We start from the raw sequence: 18,760 nt of genomic DNA, 5'->3' as shown, positions 1-18,760 counted from the left end.
ACTTCTTTAACCTGCCTCTTTCAAACTATTTGAGTACACCCACCAAAATGTTTATAGGCTGCCTCGAATATTTGTTGATTAATACCTAATGATGCAAATAAACTTTCAACACTATTGTGGGGACAATTTTCATGAGAAACTGCTGTCTTAATTGCTGTCATTATGTCAGCTGCTTGTTTTATAATCTGACTCACACGTGCACTGGTCTTTATCATTATTATTAGCTTCACTTGTTTGATTGTCTGTCTCATTTTCCTCTTTAGCTTGACAGTATGGGCACTTATTTTTAAAATTTCTGCTTTTTTAATGAACATTCGTTCTGACACCGGACTGGGAAAATCCAATGGAATTACAAGTACACGAGAATACTCTTTTTATACCTCACAAAGATGAGAAATCATCAAACCAGGTCAAAAGCTAATTTTACTTTAAAGATAAATTAATTTAAAAAATGAAATGCACACCATACACCTATAGTCATTCAATTTCCCCACTTTCAAATGCTCCTTTAATAACTAACCACAAGTGGCATATGTAGAGGTCAGGAAAAAAAATGATCTAATCTGATCTAAAAGATGTCATATTTCATCAAAATCAGTTTACCAAACAAATAAACCAACAATACTCCTAACAAAACAAGAATAATAAGCCAGCACTAACTGTCACCTAATCACTTGGCATAGACAATGCATTCAAATCAATCTCCAATGAAATTACAAGTACACAAGAATACTCTTCTTAATCCCACAGAGACCGAGTGTAAAGCAGCATGAATTCAGGTCAGATAAACTGTCACCTGGCAACTAGTTTCCAGCAACTTCTTTTTAACATTGAACATGGCACACCACAGTGATGGAGTCATTCACCCCATTTGCAGAACTACTGAAAGTGAAGTTTGCAGATACACAAAATAGAAAAATCTGCTACCTTTTAATCTGCATTTGATTAAAAAAAAAAAACCTTACACACCTGACCACCAGTGTCCCATCTGCTACTGTTTAAATCTGCATTTGATAGAAAACCTTAAAGAGGACATTGCTAACTAAGAACAGTAGCAGCAATTATAATGTCCGTGCATGTGTGTGTGTGTGAGTGAGAGAGACAGAGGTCAGAAGACGGGCAAAAGAGAGAGAGGGGTGAAAGGTGAGGGAGTGAGAGGTGAGAGAGAGAAAGAGAGAAGTGAGTAACATAGAGATTAAATTGCCTGTAAGAAAAGTCAACCTGACCAGAAACCAAATCACCATATAGAAACTTTAACATCTGACCATCAGAGTCCCATTTCATATGGGGCAGGTAAAATATTAAATACGTTGGCATAGACAATGCATTCAAATGAACCTCCAGTTCAATTATTATCCAATTCAGTTATTGAGGTTTTAATTTCTGCACAGTGTTGCCAAAAAAATTTCCCACTTTATTAATGTGGAGATTCCCTTCTGTGCAGGCAATAAAAGAACTTCAGTACTTTAAATTGGCAACAGTATAAAAGGGCACCAACTGTCATGTTTAGGCAGCAAGTTCCGGCACCAGCACCTGGGCGGCGACTGGCGAGGGCCTATTATCACCGCTTGCGGCTATATTTCTCTTTGAATTTTGATGCTTAAATAGTTTTTTGCTCATTTTAGCTTTGTTTTTTTGGTGGTCTGGGAGCAGGAACTGGTCTCAACTTCCTGGTCTCAAACCTGGGTATTAACCTGAGGGTTAATAAATTTTGCCAAAGTTCAAAGAGTTCAAATGGCAGAAAACACATGGAAAAGCATTTGAAAAAATGAAAGAGACCATAACAGCTGAACCAGGGCCAGTACTAGCCTACTTCGATCCGAGAGAAGAAGTGACACTGCAGGCTGATGCATCAAAACATGGATTAGGTCATCATGCAAAAAGGCCGAACCGTTGCATATGCATCTAACATTTTCAGTTTTACACATTTAGCTATGTGGTTTTGAAATAGCACTGATTTTCATAGACATTGTTGGTTTAAAAACAACATAACGTTATGTATTGTTTATGAAAGGAAGAGAAATTAAAGACTATTGTGATGAACTCTGAATAATTGTTTTACATTCTGTGATAAATGATGGAAGTCACCCAGGAGTATTAAATAAAGATGGTTACATTTATTTCAGCTCTGAGTGTTTCATATTCAGGTGTGTTTATGAGAAAGTGGATCTTTCAGATCAATTTGAGAAGTGATTTTGATCATGTTTCACATTTTATTGTGTCATGTAGGGTGGAGCACTGGTTTTGGCCTTGACTCGGTCTTGGACCCTAAAAGTCTTGGTCTCAACTCGGTCTCAGGTTAGGTGGTCTTGACTACAACACTGTCTCAGCCCCCTCACAGCAGATGACCCCCCCTCCCTGAGCCTGGTTCTGCTGGAGGTTTCTTCCTGTTAAAGGGAGTTTTTCCTTCCCACTGTCACCAAGTGCTGCTCATAGGGGGTCGTTTTGATTTTTAAAGGATTAAAAGAGTAAAGTTTCCTCCATCCGTCACTGATCTCAGCTGATCCAAAGTAAACATCATTCCATGTTAATCCTAAAGACTGCAGTACATCAACAGACATCACTCATGCAAACTGGATTATAATCTGAAACACACTTTGTTCAGTTAACAAATATCATAATCTGGATTTAGTGCTGTTTATATAAACAGCACTAAATCTTACAAATCAACACCTGGACAACAAGCACATGTTCATCCAGCAGTGCGATGTTCAGCGTTCATCTCCGGGTTTACCCGCCTTTGGTTGAAGGTTCTAAACACTGCAGCAGGTTATAGCATGAAATGGAAAATGCAGTTCTAATGAAGAGTTACATGATGTTACATGATGTGCACCACTTTGTCAGTGTTGTTGATAGTTTTCATGAATGGTTGGACGGTGTGTGGCTATGAGGACAGCAATTTCTCCTCTGCTTTCATAAAGGATGGTCCTGTGTCTCCTCTGCTGAAGGAGGAAGCAAAGGAAGCATTGAAGCTCTTTTCTTGAGCATTTGGAGAATTCAAACAGCTCTCATTAAGGCTGCCACGCAGATACTTCAGGGCCTCTTCTCTCAGTCAGGAACCTTCCTTAAAAAAAGAAAAAGGACTACATGAACACAGCCCTGGATTACAGTGATGATGATGTTTCTCCATGGATCAATCACTTTATCACAGGATTCATCAGGAATATTAATGATCATTGTTTCTATCTGTCACAGTGTCCCTTTGAAGTTTGTTTAAAGAACATTTGGATTGTTTTTACATGAAGAAAATTGTTAATTTTTCACGTGTACAAACAAAATTTGAACATCAAAGGAAATGAATATTTTTCTTTGTTTTAATGTTCCTGTGAATCAGCTGTGTTTTACAGACTGAGACTGTTTCTGTCAGAGTCACAGAGCCGTGTCTCTGCACTCAGAGGTTTTTGTACGGCGGCTCAGGCAGTTTGTATCACTGTGGTACACGTTTGGTGGAGGAACCAGGCTGGAGTTTGGAAGTAAGTCAAATATTTTTGATTATTTGAAGAACAATAATATAATTTTAAGAGCTTAGATTCAGCTCTACAAACTCAAACAGTATACATTTTAAATATTGCTCAGTATTTTCCACCATGGTCAAATAGAGTTTTGTAGGTAAAATTGTAATCATCAAGTAAAATGTCTTACAAAGTATTAAATCCATCAAACCAAATCTAAATATAATTGAGTGAAACATAGCTGAGGTTCTGTCAGAGAGCCGTGTCTCTGCACTCAGAGGTTTTTGTGTGACGGCTCCGTCAGTTTGTATCACTGTGGAGGACGTTTGGTGGAGGAACCAGTCTGGAGGTGGGAAGTAAGTTTGGCTCAAATGTTAAATAATAGATCATAATCTGTCTTTAAGCTCAGGTTGAATTTCCATTTTTCTGACACGTTTTGCCTTTTTATGTGTGGCTGATGTTTAAATGTTCTCAGTGTGAGCAGATCATGTGTTTACAGTGAAATGATCAGCTGCTGCTCTTTGATGCTTTTCATTGTAATTATGTTTGTAGACGTGCACATAATTAAACTACCATATAACTGAACTTTATGCTGAAGATAATCATTGAAGTGCTGTGTGACATTTTGGTGCAGTTTGCTGAGTTTCAGGTCTATGAGGACAGTCTGTGCTGATGAGCATGAGAGGTTTCTTAAAGGGAAGTGAAACTGTGTGAGTGATGGAGCAGAAAACATCTGTCAGAAACTCCTTAAAGAGGAAATCCACTCTCACACAGTGAAGGTGTTACTGTGTGCGCTCTGTCCTCTAATCTGATTGGTGTCTCCTAGGTGATGTGCGGCCCACCCTGACGGTACTGCCCCCCTCCAGAGAGGAGCTGCAGCAGGGGAAGGCCACGCTCATGTGCCTGGCCAACAAGGGCTTCCCCTCAGACTGGAGTCTGTCCTGGAAGGTGGACGGGAGCAGCAGCAGCAGCAGCAGCTGGGAGGAGAGCAGCAGCCCCGGGGTGCTGCAGAAGGACGGCCTCTACAGCTGGAGCAGCACCCTGAGGCTCCCTGCAGACCAGTGGGAGAAGGTGGGCTCTGTGACCTGTGAGGCCACCCAGGGCTCCCAGACTCCACTCTCACACACACTGAGGAGAGACCAGTGTTCCCAGTCCTGAGCTGACTCACTGGGACTCTGATCCTGGTTCTCCTGTTACTGCAGGTGTTTCTGTCTCTGATCTTTGTTTTGTAATGTTCATCATTTCACTGTTTGATACAATAAAGATTCATTCAAAGAAATTCTGATTCCATCTGAGGTCTTTTTACCATCTGCAGGCTGAGACACTTTCAGAATAAACACAGTTGATCTTCATCTTTGTTCACATTAAAGTGACTTCATGATGGGGTCTGAATGGAAACAGTGACTGTAGTAAATCCAGTCAAACACTGAAATCAATCTTTATGATGATTTTAGTAACAATGTGTAAGATTCCATCATGGATCAGCATAAATACTGTAGGCTGTATATGAAGAGAGCAGATCCACTCAGTCAGGTTTCATTAGTGCAGTGGTCCCCGTGGTAATCAGAACACTCGAGAGAGCTGGGTGTTAAACTTACTGTGGATATGATATGATATGATATGATATGATATGTGAATATGAAAAAGCTTCAAATCTGCAGTTATTAAACATTTCAAGTATTTCCTTTTTTTAATCATTAAAAAATAAACAAACAAAAAAATAAAATAAAGAAATTAAAAATTTAATCTAAAAATCTGAATTACAACAGATAATAGATTAAAACCAGTGTTACTGTTTCAATGCTGTCATTAAAAATTAAATTAAATTAAATTAAATTAAATTAAATTAAATTAATTTAAATTAAATTAAATTAAATTAAATTAAATTAAATTAAAGTAAAGTAAATTAAATTAAATTAAATGTTTTGCAGAATGTTTCAAAGTCAGTTTAAAGTCAAATGTAACTTTTTAAATATAAATATGTTTCAATAATCTCAAAAACACAGTCAGCTGAAGTTTTTCCCTCTTCAATATTCTGTTGTTTTTAGTCTGAGTGCAGCTGTTGAGTCAGATCAGTTCCTCTAAAGCTGAGGGAGGTTTTTGTACGGTGTTGTATCACTGTGTGAACGGTGTGCTGTAACCCTGCTGACAGTAATAAACTCCTGAATCTGCAGCCTGAACTCCTCTGATAGTCAGAGTGAAGTCAGTCCCAGATCCACTTCCACTCCGCTGTGCCTACTCCTGCAGAACGACTCGATATTCCCCGCGAACTGAGAAGGAAGAGACGCGGGAGACGTGCGGGCATAGGTCGTCGTTGCCAGGGGAGAAGGTACAGGCCCGTCATCCCGTCCATCATCATGGGAAACGTGAGATCTCTTCCCAACAAAGTGGACGAGCTGGCGGCGCTAACGCGACATCAAAGGAGCTACCGGGAGAGCAGCCTCATGTGCCTGACGGAGACGTGGCTAACCGAGCTAACCCCGGACTCACACATAAACATGGACGGCTTTCATTTGATCCGTGCCGACAGAACCAAGAAGAGTGGTAAGAAGAGAGGCGGGGGTCTGGCTGTGTTTGTGAACGATAGATGGTGCAACTCCAGACATCTAACCATCAAAGAGACGCTCTGCAGTAAGGACATTGAACTGCTCGCTGTTAGCTTGAGGCCGTACTATCTTCCTCGGGAGTTTTCACATGTTATTGTGATAACTGTGTATGTGCCGCCCTCTGCTAACGCTGCTGCAGCCTGCGATGTCCTCCATGCTACTACCAGCAGACTCCAAACACAGCACCCACAGGCCCTCTTTCTGATCTCAGGGGACTTTAACCACGTCTCCCTGTCCTCCACTCTCCCCACCTTCACCCAGTATGTCACCTGCCACACCAGGAATACCAACACACTGGATCTACTGTATGCCAACATCAAGGAGGCATACAGCTCATCACCTCTGCCTCCCCTGGGGGGCTCAGATCACAACCTGGTTCATCTCCAGCCTGTGTACAAACCCTTGGTACACAGAGAACCAGTTGTGACACACACAGTGAAGAAATGGTCTGAGGAGACTGAAGAAGCTCTGAGAGACTGCTTTAGCTCCACTGTGTGGGAAGAGCTTTGTGCCCCTCATGGGGAGGACATCGACAGCATCATGGACTGCATCACTGATTACATCAATTTCTGCGTGGAAAACACTGTGCCCACCAGGAGGGTACGGTGTTTTTCAATCAACAAACCCTGGATCAACTCTGAAATAAAGGCTCTCCTGAAGGAGAAGAAGAGAGCCTTTAGATCAGGAAATAAGGAGGAGCTGAGAGCCGTGCAGAAGGATCTGAGAAGGAAAATCAGGGATGGAAAAAACATCTACAGGAAGAAGATGGAGGACCAGCTACAGCAGAGCAACATCAGTGGGGTTTGGAGGAGTTTGAACTCAATTTCAGGCCACAAACCAAGCCCTAGGGTTGTGGGAGACTTAGAGTGGGTGAACAACCTGAACCAGTTCTTTAACAGGTTTGACCAGCCACCCACCCCTCCCCCAGCCCAGTCCCCCCTGCTGTCAGCCCCACCATCTTTAATGACTGCCAACCTTTCTTCTTCTTGGGACCTCACACCTCTCAGCTCTCAGCCATCACCCACCCCCTTCACTTCTGAGGACTCCATCTCACAACCCCCATCCCCCACCTCCATCTTGTCCCTCTCAACTCATCATGTGAGGAAGGAGCTACGTAAGATCAAGGTGCGAAAGGCTGCTGGTCCAGACGGCATCAGCTCCAGGCTCCTGAGGTGCTGCGCAGATCAGCTGTGTGGCATCATGGGATACATGTTCAACCTGAGCTTGAAGCTGGGGAAAGTACCACAACTGTGGAAGACCTCCTGTGTGGTACCGGTACCAAAGACCAAACATCCAAAGGATCTTAGCAGCTACAGGCCGGTAGCCCTGACATTGCATCTAATGAAGACCCTCGAGAGGCTGGTCCTCAACCATCTACGCCTCATGGTGTCGTCTTCGTTGGACCCGCTGCAGTTCGCCTACCGGCCTGGCATCGGGGTGGATGACGCCATCATCTACCTCCTGCACCGAGCTCTGACCCACCTGGAGAAGCCTGGAAGCACTGTGAGGATCATGTTCTTTGATTTCTCCAGTGCTTTTAACACCATCCAGCCAGGACTTCTGAGAGACAAGCTGGAACTGTCAGGAGTGGACCACCACATCTCCGAGTGGATACTGGACTACCTCACTGACCGCCCACAGTATGTGAGGACACAGGGCTGTGTCTCTGACAGGCTGGTCTGCAGTACGGGGGCCCCACAGGGAACTGTGCTGGCACCGTTCCTCTTCACCCTCTACACTGCAGACTTCTCCATCAACTCCCCACGCTGCCATCTGCAGAAGTTCTCTGACGACTCTGCCATAGTTGGCCTCATCACAGGTGAGGATGACTCAGAGTACAGACAGTGGACTCAGGACTTTGTGGACTGGTGCCAGCGGAACCACCTCCTGATCAACGCCGCTAAAACCAAGGAGCTGGTGGTGGATTTCCGCAGGCGCAGACCCACCACACGGACACCGGTGAACATCCAGGGAGTGGACATTGAGATAGTGGACTCTTATAAGTACCTGGGTGTTCACCTAAACAATAAACTGGACTGGACTCATAACACTGATGCGCTCTACAGGAAGGGTCAGAGCAGACTCTACCTGCTGAGAAGGCTGAGGTCTTTTGGAGTGCAGGGGACACTCCTGAAGACCTTCTATGACTCTGTGGTGGCATCAGCCATCTTCTATGCAGCAGCATGTTGGAGCAGCAGCTTGTCTACAGCTGAGAGGAAGAGGATAGACAAGCTCATCAGGAAAGCCAGCTCTGTCCTAGGATGTCCTCTCGACTCAGTGCAGGTGGTGGGAGACAGAAGGACTCTGACCAAAATAACATCACTGATGGACAAGGTCTCCCATCCCATGCATGAAACTGTTGCTGAGCTGGAGAGCTCCTTCAGTGACAGACTGCTGCATCCTAAATGCACAAAGGAGCGTTACCGCAGATCCTTCCTCCCAGCAGCTGTAAGACTTTATAATCATCACTGCTCCCAACAAAAACCACAATAGCCTACACAATGTAGGATAATATATAATATACTGTAAATAGTCCGGCCTGTTAAGGTTCAACACACAGGCACATCATGTACATTGTATATAGTGTTATTATTATTAGTAGTATTAAGGTTAATATTGTTTGTTGATTTTATATATATTCTTTTCTTAATAGTGTGAATTATTATATCTTTATTTATATTTATAATAACTGCGGCTGCTGTTACACCCAAATTTCCCCTCTGTGGGACAATAAAGGCTGTTTCTTCTTCTTCTTCTTCTTCTGAAACGATCTGAATATCCAGACTGGCGAGTTGTAGCTCGATAAATCAGGAGTTTAGGAGCTTCTCCAGGTTTCTGAAGGTACCAGTGGAGGTAGCTACCAACAGTTGAACTGGTTCTACATGTGATGGAGACACTCTGTCCTGCAGCTACAGACTGAGCTCCAGGAGACTGAGTCAGGGTGATTTGTCCTGATGAACCTGGAAAAGATGAAAAAGAGGAGAAAGGTCAGTGAGACAAATCCAGCTTGGAGAAAGATGATCATCATCCACACAGAAGAGGATGGTTGCTTTAACATGGAGAACAGATGGAAGAAGGTCAGTGCTGCTGCTTTCAGTGTTTCTCCATCAGAGCAGAACATCATTGTGGTGAACCTGCTGCATCCTGAAGCAAAGTTTTCACAGAGTCTCACCCTGAACGAGGAGCCCCAGGGTGGCCAGCAGTAGAGTCAGTGACATCATCATGGTGCTCTGAGAGGCCTGCACAGCCTCTGATCAACACTGGCCTTTAAAGGCTGGGAGCAGAGAGGCAGCACACACATGCAAACACACAGAGTCAGTCAGCTGACTCAGTACATCACCACGTTTCCTCCTCACTGATCCAACTGCTCACTTCTTTTTTCATGCAGACTCTCAGATTACTGTCACTGTGTTACTGATGGATGGATGGATGATGGATAGATGGATGGATGGATGGATGGATCGATCGATCCAAGGGCTCATGCAATTGTATTGATGATATTCAGGTAACTTTAAATATGGATCCTTTCTAATAATCAATAAAAAGCCCTTGATGTCATTGGGATGTTCTCATGTCCCTGTGGTCTCTGCTATGTTGGGCAAACTAAATGACAGTTAAAGGCCTTTTAAAAATATAACATCTCTTTGTGGTCATTGTGTGCAGCACGGGCAGAAGAAGTGAAGCATGAGCTCTTATAACATGTTGAGGCCTACATTTATTGAATTTAGTTTTCACTGTAATATTCATGTTTCACATCCTGGATGTACTCGAGGTCTACAGCTGCAGCTAGTTCACGTGTTTATGACATCAGACCCATTAAAGAGACGTCAGACCTTAAACACACCTGCTGGCAGCTGCCATCTGCAGTTTGGGTTCAGTCCCCAGGACCAGAGGTTTACTGTGCTGATTGTATTTGTCTCGGCCAAGCGGGTCATGTTTTTGGTTGCACTGATTCAGTCTTTCTGTAATCATGAGAGTTTGAAATGTGTTGAATTAATTCTGATAAAACTTTATAGGTATGTAGAGCAGGGTCATGTTAACAAGCCAGTGAAATTAGCCTTACAACAATTAACAAAAAGACTTGTAACAGTCTTTCAGCACGTTCAGTCCTCGACCTCCACACAGCACCAGCCTTAACACCTCCTCAGCCATCAAACCATCCATCACTCTGCCCCCTTCCCCTGGGGGCTCAGGTACTCAGAGTCCCCCACCCTCATCCTCCTCTTGATTCCGTCTGTACACATCCCTGCTACAGCTGGCTGCATGAGGAAACAGCTGGAGCGACTACACCAAGGCAAGGTTGCAGGTTGTGACAGTGTCAGCCCCAGCATCCTGCAGGCCTGTGCTGCTGCTGACTTTACTTCATGTGTCATGAAGAACAGTTCAAGAGGAACAATGAGTCAAGGAGACGAAGGAAAATACAGGAGGGAGTTGGAATTTCCACTCCAAATGGTCTTTTGGAGCCCTTTGAGCCACCGTACAGACTCATGGCAATGACATCCCACATCATGAAGACCTGGACCCCCTCCAGGTCATCTACCAGCGCTGACTTGGAGTTGAGGACATCATTCTCTACCTGCTCAATCATGTCTGCACCCACCTGGACAGGCCAGAGAGCCCTGAGAGCAGCATGATTGTTACTCCAGTGACTTCAGCATCATCAGACTGACTTTGCTGACAGATAAGCTGACAGTAATGGTTCCCTGCTCACCTGGTGGGTCACTTTGTTTGGTAGTTCAAGCAGAACCATAGTGTGGTTCTTAGTGTGGCAGATACAGAGGCACTGGTGCTGGACATGAGGAGGACCTGAACATCAGTGACTTCTGTTCCCATCCATGGGGTCTGTGTGGAGACAGTGCAGGCTCACAGATCCTTCACACTGACAATAAACTGGACTTCATGACAAACACAGAAGCTCCTCACAACAAACATCTGAGGACATCTGCTGGATGATAGTCAGGTCTACTGTGATGATGATGATGATGATGATGATGATGATGATGATGATGATGATGATGATGATGATGATGATGATGATGATGATGCTGTTTCTGTAAGGATCAATCACTTTATCACAGGACTGATCAGGAATGTGTCATAACTTTAAAAAATCCCCTTTATGGATTTGTTGGTTCTGTGAGATTTATTTCTGTAGCGCTCAGGTATAATTAACGTTATCACCAAATATAGGAAAAACTACATTAAATATAGAAAAACCATTGTTGTTCTGCCCTTGTGTTAATGTTCCTGTGAATCAGCTGTGTTCTACACACTGAGCCTGTTTGTGTTGAGTTTGTTGCGTCTCCACTCAGAGCTTTTTATCCAGTCTGTGTGACTCTGGTTCAGCTCTGGTGGAGGAACCGCACTGGCTGCTGGGAGACAGTAAACATGTGGACATGTATTTATGATTTCAGAAATGATGCTTTAACACGTCGTTCCTCTCTGGAGGCTGAAACATGACCTCAGAGCCTTTAAATTAAATCTGAATATTTTCCACCACTGTCAAATATAGTTTTTATATTTCAGATTGAAATGATTTAATAAAACATTAAACTGCACATGAGTGATGTTTTCAGTGACTGAAACCTGAAGACTGTGAACAAGTTCAGGTTCTGTCAGAGTCAGAGAGCTGCATCTCTGATACAATCAATCAAATTTAAACATCAATAATATTTATGATGTAATTTTCCACTGAACTCAGTCACGTGTTGATTGCTAGTTTCTCCATTTCAGCCTTGAAGAACCACTTTAGTGACTCTGTCCTCACGTTCCAGTGACTTTGTGTGGGGAACAATGTGAACATGAGGCAACATTAGAGAACAATTATTGTCCTTTAAAAATATTTCAATATTTAGCCTTTAAATCAGCTGCTGAGTTCAAATCATTCAGGTTTAGTGGGACTGGAGGTCATTTCTTGTTCTTAACCAAATTCAGGATCTTTTAAATGGTCTCAGATTGTTTTTTCACCACAAATGGAAATAATTTCAATCCTGTTTAAATCCTTAATGTTTTATATGTTCATCAGATGTGTTTGGCTGATAATTTGTCCTAAAAACACAATTAATGATGTTTGTATCAAAGTGCCAGGACTTTGATTTGAGATGCAGTCATATATTTGCTTTAATTTTCTGGTGCAGTTTGCTGAGTTTCAGGTCTATGAGGACAGTCTGTGCTGATGAGCATGAGAGGTTTCTTAAAGGGAAGTGAAACTGTGTGAGTGATGGAGCAGAAAATATCTGCCAGAAACTGGAAGAAACCCGCTTTCTCACAGTGAAGCTGTTACTGTGTGCTGTGGTGTGTCTGACTGGTGTCTTCTAGATGATGTTGGCCCCACCCTGATGGTGCTGCCCCCTCCAGAGAGGAGCTGCAGCAGGGGAAGTCCTGAGCTGACTCACTGGGAGTATGATCCTGGTTTTCCTGTTACTGCTGGTGTTTCTGTCTCTGATCTTTGTTTTGTAATGTTCATCATTTCACTGATTGATACAATAAAGATTCATTCAAAGAAATTCTGATTCCATCTGAGGTCTTTTTACCATCTGCAGGCTGAGACACTTTCAAAGTGAACACAGCTGTTCTTGTGACTTCATGGGAACACACTCATGTCTCTACAATGACTTTGGAAGTAACCTCTGTGTGTTGGCCCTGTGACAGGCTGGTGACCTGTACAGAGAGTACAGCTGGGATGGGCTCCAGCCCCCCCGTGACCCTGAGCAGGATCAGTGGAAGAGGATGGATGGACTTTAGAAATAAGGTTCCATCATGGATCAGCATAAATACTGTAGGCTGTATATGAAGAGAGTAGATCCACTCATGTTTCATGAGTTCAGTCCAGTGATGGTAGAAGTGTGAGTCCACCATTTACTGCCAGAATCAACATGAACGCCTTCATGACTGAAACTTTGTCTGCTGCAGTCGAGTGATCATAGAATACATTTGCTGCACCACAAAAAACACACAACATGATCAAAACATGGTTTCATTGAAAATTCAACATCAAACAAACTGATATATGTTTGATTCCAAAAGTATCCACATCATAAAGTCAGACTCACAGTTTTAGAGTTTAGAATCACGTTTGAACTCTGATCAGTTTAAAAGTCAAATGTAACTTTTTAAATATAAATATGTTTCAATAATCTCAAAAACACAGTCAGCTGAAGTTTTTCCCTCTTCAATATTCTGTTGTTTTTAGTCTGAGTGCAGCTGTTGAGTCAGATCAGTTCCTCTAAAGCTGAGGGAGGTTTTTGTACGGTGTTGTATCACTGTGTGAACGGGAAGCTTTGACTCTGCTGACAGTAATAAACTCCTGAATCTGCAGCCTGAACTCCTCTGATGGTCAGAGTGTAGACAGGATCAGATCCACTTCCACTGAAACGATCTGAAACTCCAGACTGACGATTTGTAGCTGTATAAATCAGGAGTTTAGGAGCTTCTCCAGGTTTCTGAAGGTACCAGTGGAGGTAGCTACCAACATTTGAACTGGTTCTACATGTGATGGAGACACTCTGTCCTGCAGCTACAGACTGAGCTCCAGGAGACTGAGTCAGGGTGATTTGTCCTGATGAACCTGGAAAAGATGAAAAAGAGGAGAAAGGTCAGTGAGACAAATCCAGCTTGGAGAAAGATGATCATCATCCACACAGAAGAGGATGGTTGCTTTAACATGGAGAACAGATGGAAGCAGGTCAGTGCTGCTGCTTTCAGTGTTTCTCCATCAGAGCAGAACATCATTGTGGTGAACCTGCTGCATCCTGAAGCAAAGTTTTCACAGAGTCTCACCCTGAACGAGGAGCCCCAGGGTGGCCAGCAGTAGAGTCAGTGACATCATCATGGTGCTCTGAGAGGCCTGCACAGCCTCTGATCAACACTGGCCTTTAAAGGCTGGGAGCAGAGAGGCAGCACACACATGCAAACACACAGAGTCAGTCAGCTGACTCAGCACATCACCACGTTTCCTCCTCACTGATCCAACTGCTCACTTCTTTTTTCATGCAGACTCTCAGATTACTGTCACTGTTTTACTGATGGATGGATGGATGGATGGATGGATGGATGGATGGATGGATGGATGGATGGATGGATGGATGGATGGATGGATGGATGGATGATGGATGGATGGATGATGGATGCATGGATGGATGGTGCAGGTGCAGCGCTCCAGTGGTTTAAGTCATACCTCTCTGATAGAAGCTTCTGTGTCAGTATTGATGATTTTGAGTCTGCCTCTGCTGCCCTCCCTTGGGGGGTTCCTCAGGGCTCCTTTCTGGAACCGCTCCTGTTCTCCTTATACCTGCTGCCACTTGGAACTATTTTTCGGAAGCACGATATTTCTTTTCCCTATTACGTGGACGACTGTCAAATGTATTTTCCACTGAAACACACGGTTCATGCTCTGTCCAGCCTCTCCTTGACTGCCTTAGAGACATCAGGGGATGGATGTCACTAAATTTTCTGAGTTTGAATGAGAAAAAGACAGAAATCATGTTGTTCAGACCCAGTGGCACCAGCAGTACCCCCTGTGTTGACCTTTCCTCCCTGGCCCCATATGAGAAATCCATTATCACTAATTTAGGTGTAAAAATGGACCCGACTTTAAGGCTTGATGCTCAGGTGAACGCAGTGGTGAAATCCTGCTTCTTTTAGCTGATTGATTAGGAGATTGTCAAAAATCAAGCCTCTTCTTTCAAAATGTAATCTCGAAACAGTAATACATGCTGTTATAACATCTCGTCTCGATTACCGTAATGCACTTCTGACTGGAATTAGCCAGGCCTCCATTGCTCGTCTACAGCTGCTGCAAAATGCTGCTGCACGATTTTTATCTGGTACAAGCAAGTGAGAGCACATCACTCCAATTTTAGCTTCTCTTCACTGGCTTCCGGTTCATTTACGAATCCATTTTAAAATTATTTTATTTGTTTTTAAGTCTCTTAGTGGTCATGCCCCATCTTATCTGAGCTGCTGCTGCTGAAGTTTCTCACCCTTGAGTACATTGCATGACAAAGGCGCATACACACATTACTGCAAACAACAAAATTGTGTGTATGTGTGTATATATCAGTGTTGTAGTCAAGACCTAACCCAAGAACGAGACAAGACCAAGACTTTTAGGGTCCAAGAAGAGTCGAGACCAAGACTGAAGGAGGGCGAGTCCAAGACCAGTGGCTGACATTACATGACACAATAAAATGTGAAACATGATCAAAATCACTTCTCAAATTGATCTGAAAGATCCACATTCTCATAAAATCACCTAGATGTTACGAAATCAGAGCTAGTGTTGTAGTACTCGAGATCGGTCTTGGTCTTGAGACCGCTTGTTGATTGTCTCGGTCTTGTCATGGACTCGGACATTGCAGACTCGGGATTTTATTTCAAGACCAGTCAAGACCACAGCTGTGGAAATATCACTAAATTGCCAGAATATTGTCCAATTTATTTGGTAATATATTTGCTTTAGGGTCTCCGAATTGACTCGGTCTTGGACCCTAAAGGTCTTGGTCTTGTCTCGGTCTCGGGTTAGGTGGTCTTGACTACAACACTGCCTCAGACCCATCCGGTCACAGCAGATGACCCCCCCTCCCTGAGCCTGGTTCTGCTGGAGGTTTCTTCCTGTTAAAGGGAGTTTTTCCTTCCCACTGTCACCAAGTGCTGCTCATAGGGGGTCGTTTTGATTTTTAAAGGGTTAAAAGAGTAAAGTTTCCTCCATCCGTCACTGATCTCAGCTGATCCAAAGTAAACATCATTCCATGTTAATCCTAAAGACTGCAGTACATCAACAGACATCACTCATGCAAACTGGATTATAATCTGAAACACACTTTGTTCAGTTAACAAATATCATAATCTGGATTTAGTGCTGTTTATATAAACAGCACTAAATCTTACAAATCAACACCTGGACAACAAGCACATGTTCATCCAGCAGTGCGATGTTCAGCGTTCATCTCCGGGTTTACCCGCCTTTGGTTGAAGGTTCTAAACACTGCAGCAGGTTATAGCATGAAATGGAAAATGCAGTTCTAAAGAAGAGTTACATGATGTTACATGATGTGCACCACTTTGTCAGTGTTGTTGATAGTTTTCATGAATGGTTGGACGGTGTGTGGCTATGAGGACAGCATTTTCTCCTCTGCTTTCATAAAGGATGGTCCTGTGTCTCCTCTGCTGAAGGAGGAAGCAAAGGAAGCATTGAAGCTCTTTTCTTGAGCATTTGGAGAATTCAAACAGCTCTCATTAAGGCTGCCATGCAGATACTTCAGGGCCACTTCTCTCAGTCAGGAACCTTCCTTAAAAAAAGAAAAAGGACTACATGAACACAGCCCTGGATTACAGTGATGATGATGTTTCTCCATGGATCAATCACTTTATCACAGGATTCATCAGGAATATTAATGATCATTGTTTCTATCTGTCACAGTGTCCCTTTGAAGTTTGTTTAAAGAACATTTGGATTGTTTTTACATGAAGAAAATTGTTAATTTTTCACGTGTACAAACAAAATTTGAACATCAAAGGAAATGAATATTTTTCTTTGTTTTAATGTTCCTGTGAATCAGCTGTGTTTTACAGACTGAGACTGTTTCTGTCAGAGTCACAGAGCCGTGTCTCTGCACTCAGAGGTTTTTGTACGGCGGCTCAGGCAGTTTGTATCACTGTGGTACACGTTTGGTGGAGGAACCAGGCTGGAGTTTGGAAGTAAGTCAAATATTTTTGATTATTTGAAGAACAATAATATATTTTTAAGAGCTTAGATTCAGCTCTACAAACTCAAACATTATACATTTTAAATATTGCTCAGTATTTTCCACCATGGTCAAATAGAGTTTTGTAGGTAAAATTGTAATCATCAAGTAAAATGTCTTACAAAGTATTAAATCCATCAAACCAAATCTAAATATAATTGAGTGAAACATAGCTGAGGTTTTGTCAGAGAGCCGTGTCTCTGCACTCAGAGGTTTTTGTGTGACGGCTCCGTCAGTTTGTATCACTGTGGAGGACGTTTGGTGGAGGAACCAGTCTGGAGGTGGGAAGTAAGTTTGGCTCAAATGTTAAATAATAGATCATAATCTGTCTTTAAGCTCAGGTTGAATTTCCATTTTTCTGACACGTTTTGCCTTTTTATGTGTGGCTGATGTTTAAATGTTCTCAGTGTGAGCAGATCATGTGTTTACAGTGAAATGATCAGCTGCTGCTCTTTGATGCTTTTCATTGTAATTATGTTTGTAGACATGCACATAATTAAACTACCATTGAATTGAACTTTATGCTGAAGATAATCATTGAAGTGCTGTGTGACATTTTGGTGCAGTTTGCTGAGTTTCAGGTCTATGAGGACAGTCTGTGCTGATGAGCATGAGAGGTTTCTTAAAGGGAAGTGAAACTGTGTGAGTGATGGAGCAGAAAACATCTGTCAGAAACTCCTTAAAGAGGAAATCCACTCTCACACAGTGAAGGTGTTACTGTGTGCGCTCTGTCCTCTAATCTGATTGGTGTCTCCTAGGTGATGTGCGGCCCACCCTGACGGTGCTGCCCCCCTCCAGAGAGGAGCTGCAGCAGGGGAAGGCCACGCTCATGTGCCTGGCCAACAAGGGCTTCCCCTCAGACTGGAGTCTGTCCTGGAAAGTGGACGGGAGCAGCAGCAGCAGCAGCAGCTGGGAGGAGAGCAGCAGTCCCGGGGTGCTGCAGAAGAACGGTCTCTACAGCTGGAGCAGCACCCTGAGGCTCCCTGCAGACCAGTGGGAGAAGGTGGGCTCTGTGACCTGTGAGGCCACCCAGGGCTCCCAGACTCCACTCTCACACACACTGAGGAGAGACCAGTGTTCCCAGTCCTGAGCTGACTCACTGGGACTCTGATCCTGGTTCTCCTGTTACTGCTGGTGTTTCTGTCTCTGATCTTTGTTTTGTAATGTTCATCATTTCACTGTTTGATACAATAAAGATTCATTCAAAGAAATTCTGATTCCATCTGAGGTCTTTTTACCATCTGCAGGCTGAGACACTTTCAGAATAAACACAGTTGATCTTCATCTTTGTTCACATTAAAGTGACTTCATGATGGGGTCTGAATGGAAACAGTGACTGTAGTAAATCCAGTCAAACACTGAAATCAATCTTTATGATGATTTTAGTAACAATGTGTAAGATTCCATCATGGATCAGCATAAATACTGTAGGCTGTATATGAAGAGAGCAGATCCACTCAGTCAGGTTTCATTAGTTCAGTCCAGTGATGGTAGAAGTGTGAGTCCATCATTTACTGTCAGAGTCAATGTGAACTATGAACAACTATATATACATATAAATATAACCTATATATAGTAGTGATAGATGCTGTGATACCAAGTGATGGCAACATCGAAAAGAAGGAACACAAGGAGCTCGATAAATACCAAGGACTCAGAGAGGAGCTTGAGAGGATGAGGAAGATAAAAGTAACAGTGGTCCCCGTTGTAGTCAAGTCAAATTTATTTCTAAAGCACTTTTTTAAAAACAACAACAGTTCACCAAAGTGCTGTACAAAAGCCACACAGTACATAAAAAAACACAATATAACACAAGCATCAATTTATATGAAAACCTAAAATAGTAAAAATAACATATCAGGACTCAATAAAAGCCATGGAATAAAAGTGAGTTTTCAACCGAGTTTTAAAAATCTCAGCTGTTGGGGAGGTCTTGATGTGAAGAGGCAATGTATTC

The 18,760-nt window shown here is 42.9% G+C and overlaps 1 pseudogene and 2 gene segments (V, D, J or C); all 3 read right to left on the bottom strand.

The window, feature by feature from the left end:
- LOC115791158 (NACHT, LRR and PYD domains-containing protein 12-like) overlaps positions 1–18,760 on the bottom strand; it is a 1,329,445-nt pseudogene that overhangs the window by 281,072 nt on the left and 1,029,613 nt on the right.
- LOC115791658 (immunoglobulin kappa variable 1-39-like) lies at positions 5,568–9,337 on the bottom strand. The segment is given in 3 exon segments: positions 5,568–5,678; positions 8,822–9,018; positions 9,231–9,337. Coding segments are annotated over 3 exon segments (360 nt in total).
- LOC115791632 (Ig kappa chain V-III region MOPC 63-like) lies at positions 13,255–13,944 on the bottom strand. The segment is given in 2 exon segments: positions 13,255–13,625; positions 13,838–13,944. Coding segments are annotated over 2 exon segments (360 nt in total).

Source organism: Archocentrus centrarchus, chromosome 2 (genome assembly GCF_007364275.1).
Source record: "Archocentrus centrarchus isolate MPI-CPG fArcCen1 chromosome 2, fArcCen1, whole genome shotgun sequence".
In the NCBI taxonomy this organism is placed as follows: domain Eukaryota; kingdom Metazoa; phylum Chordata; class Actinopteri; order Cichliformes; family Cichlidae; genus Archocentrus; species Archocentrus centrarchus.
This window is presented reverse-complemented; position numbering and strand designations above follow the sequence as displayed.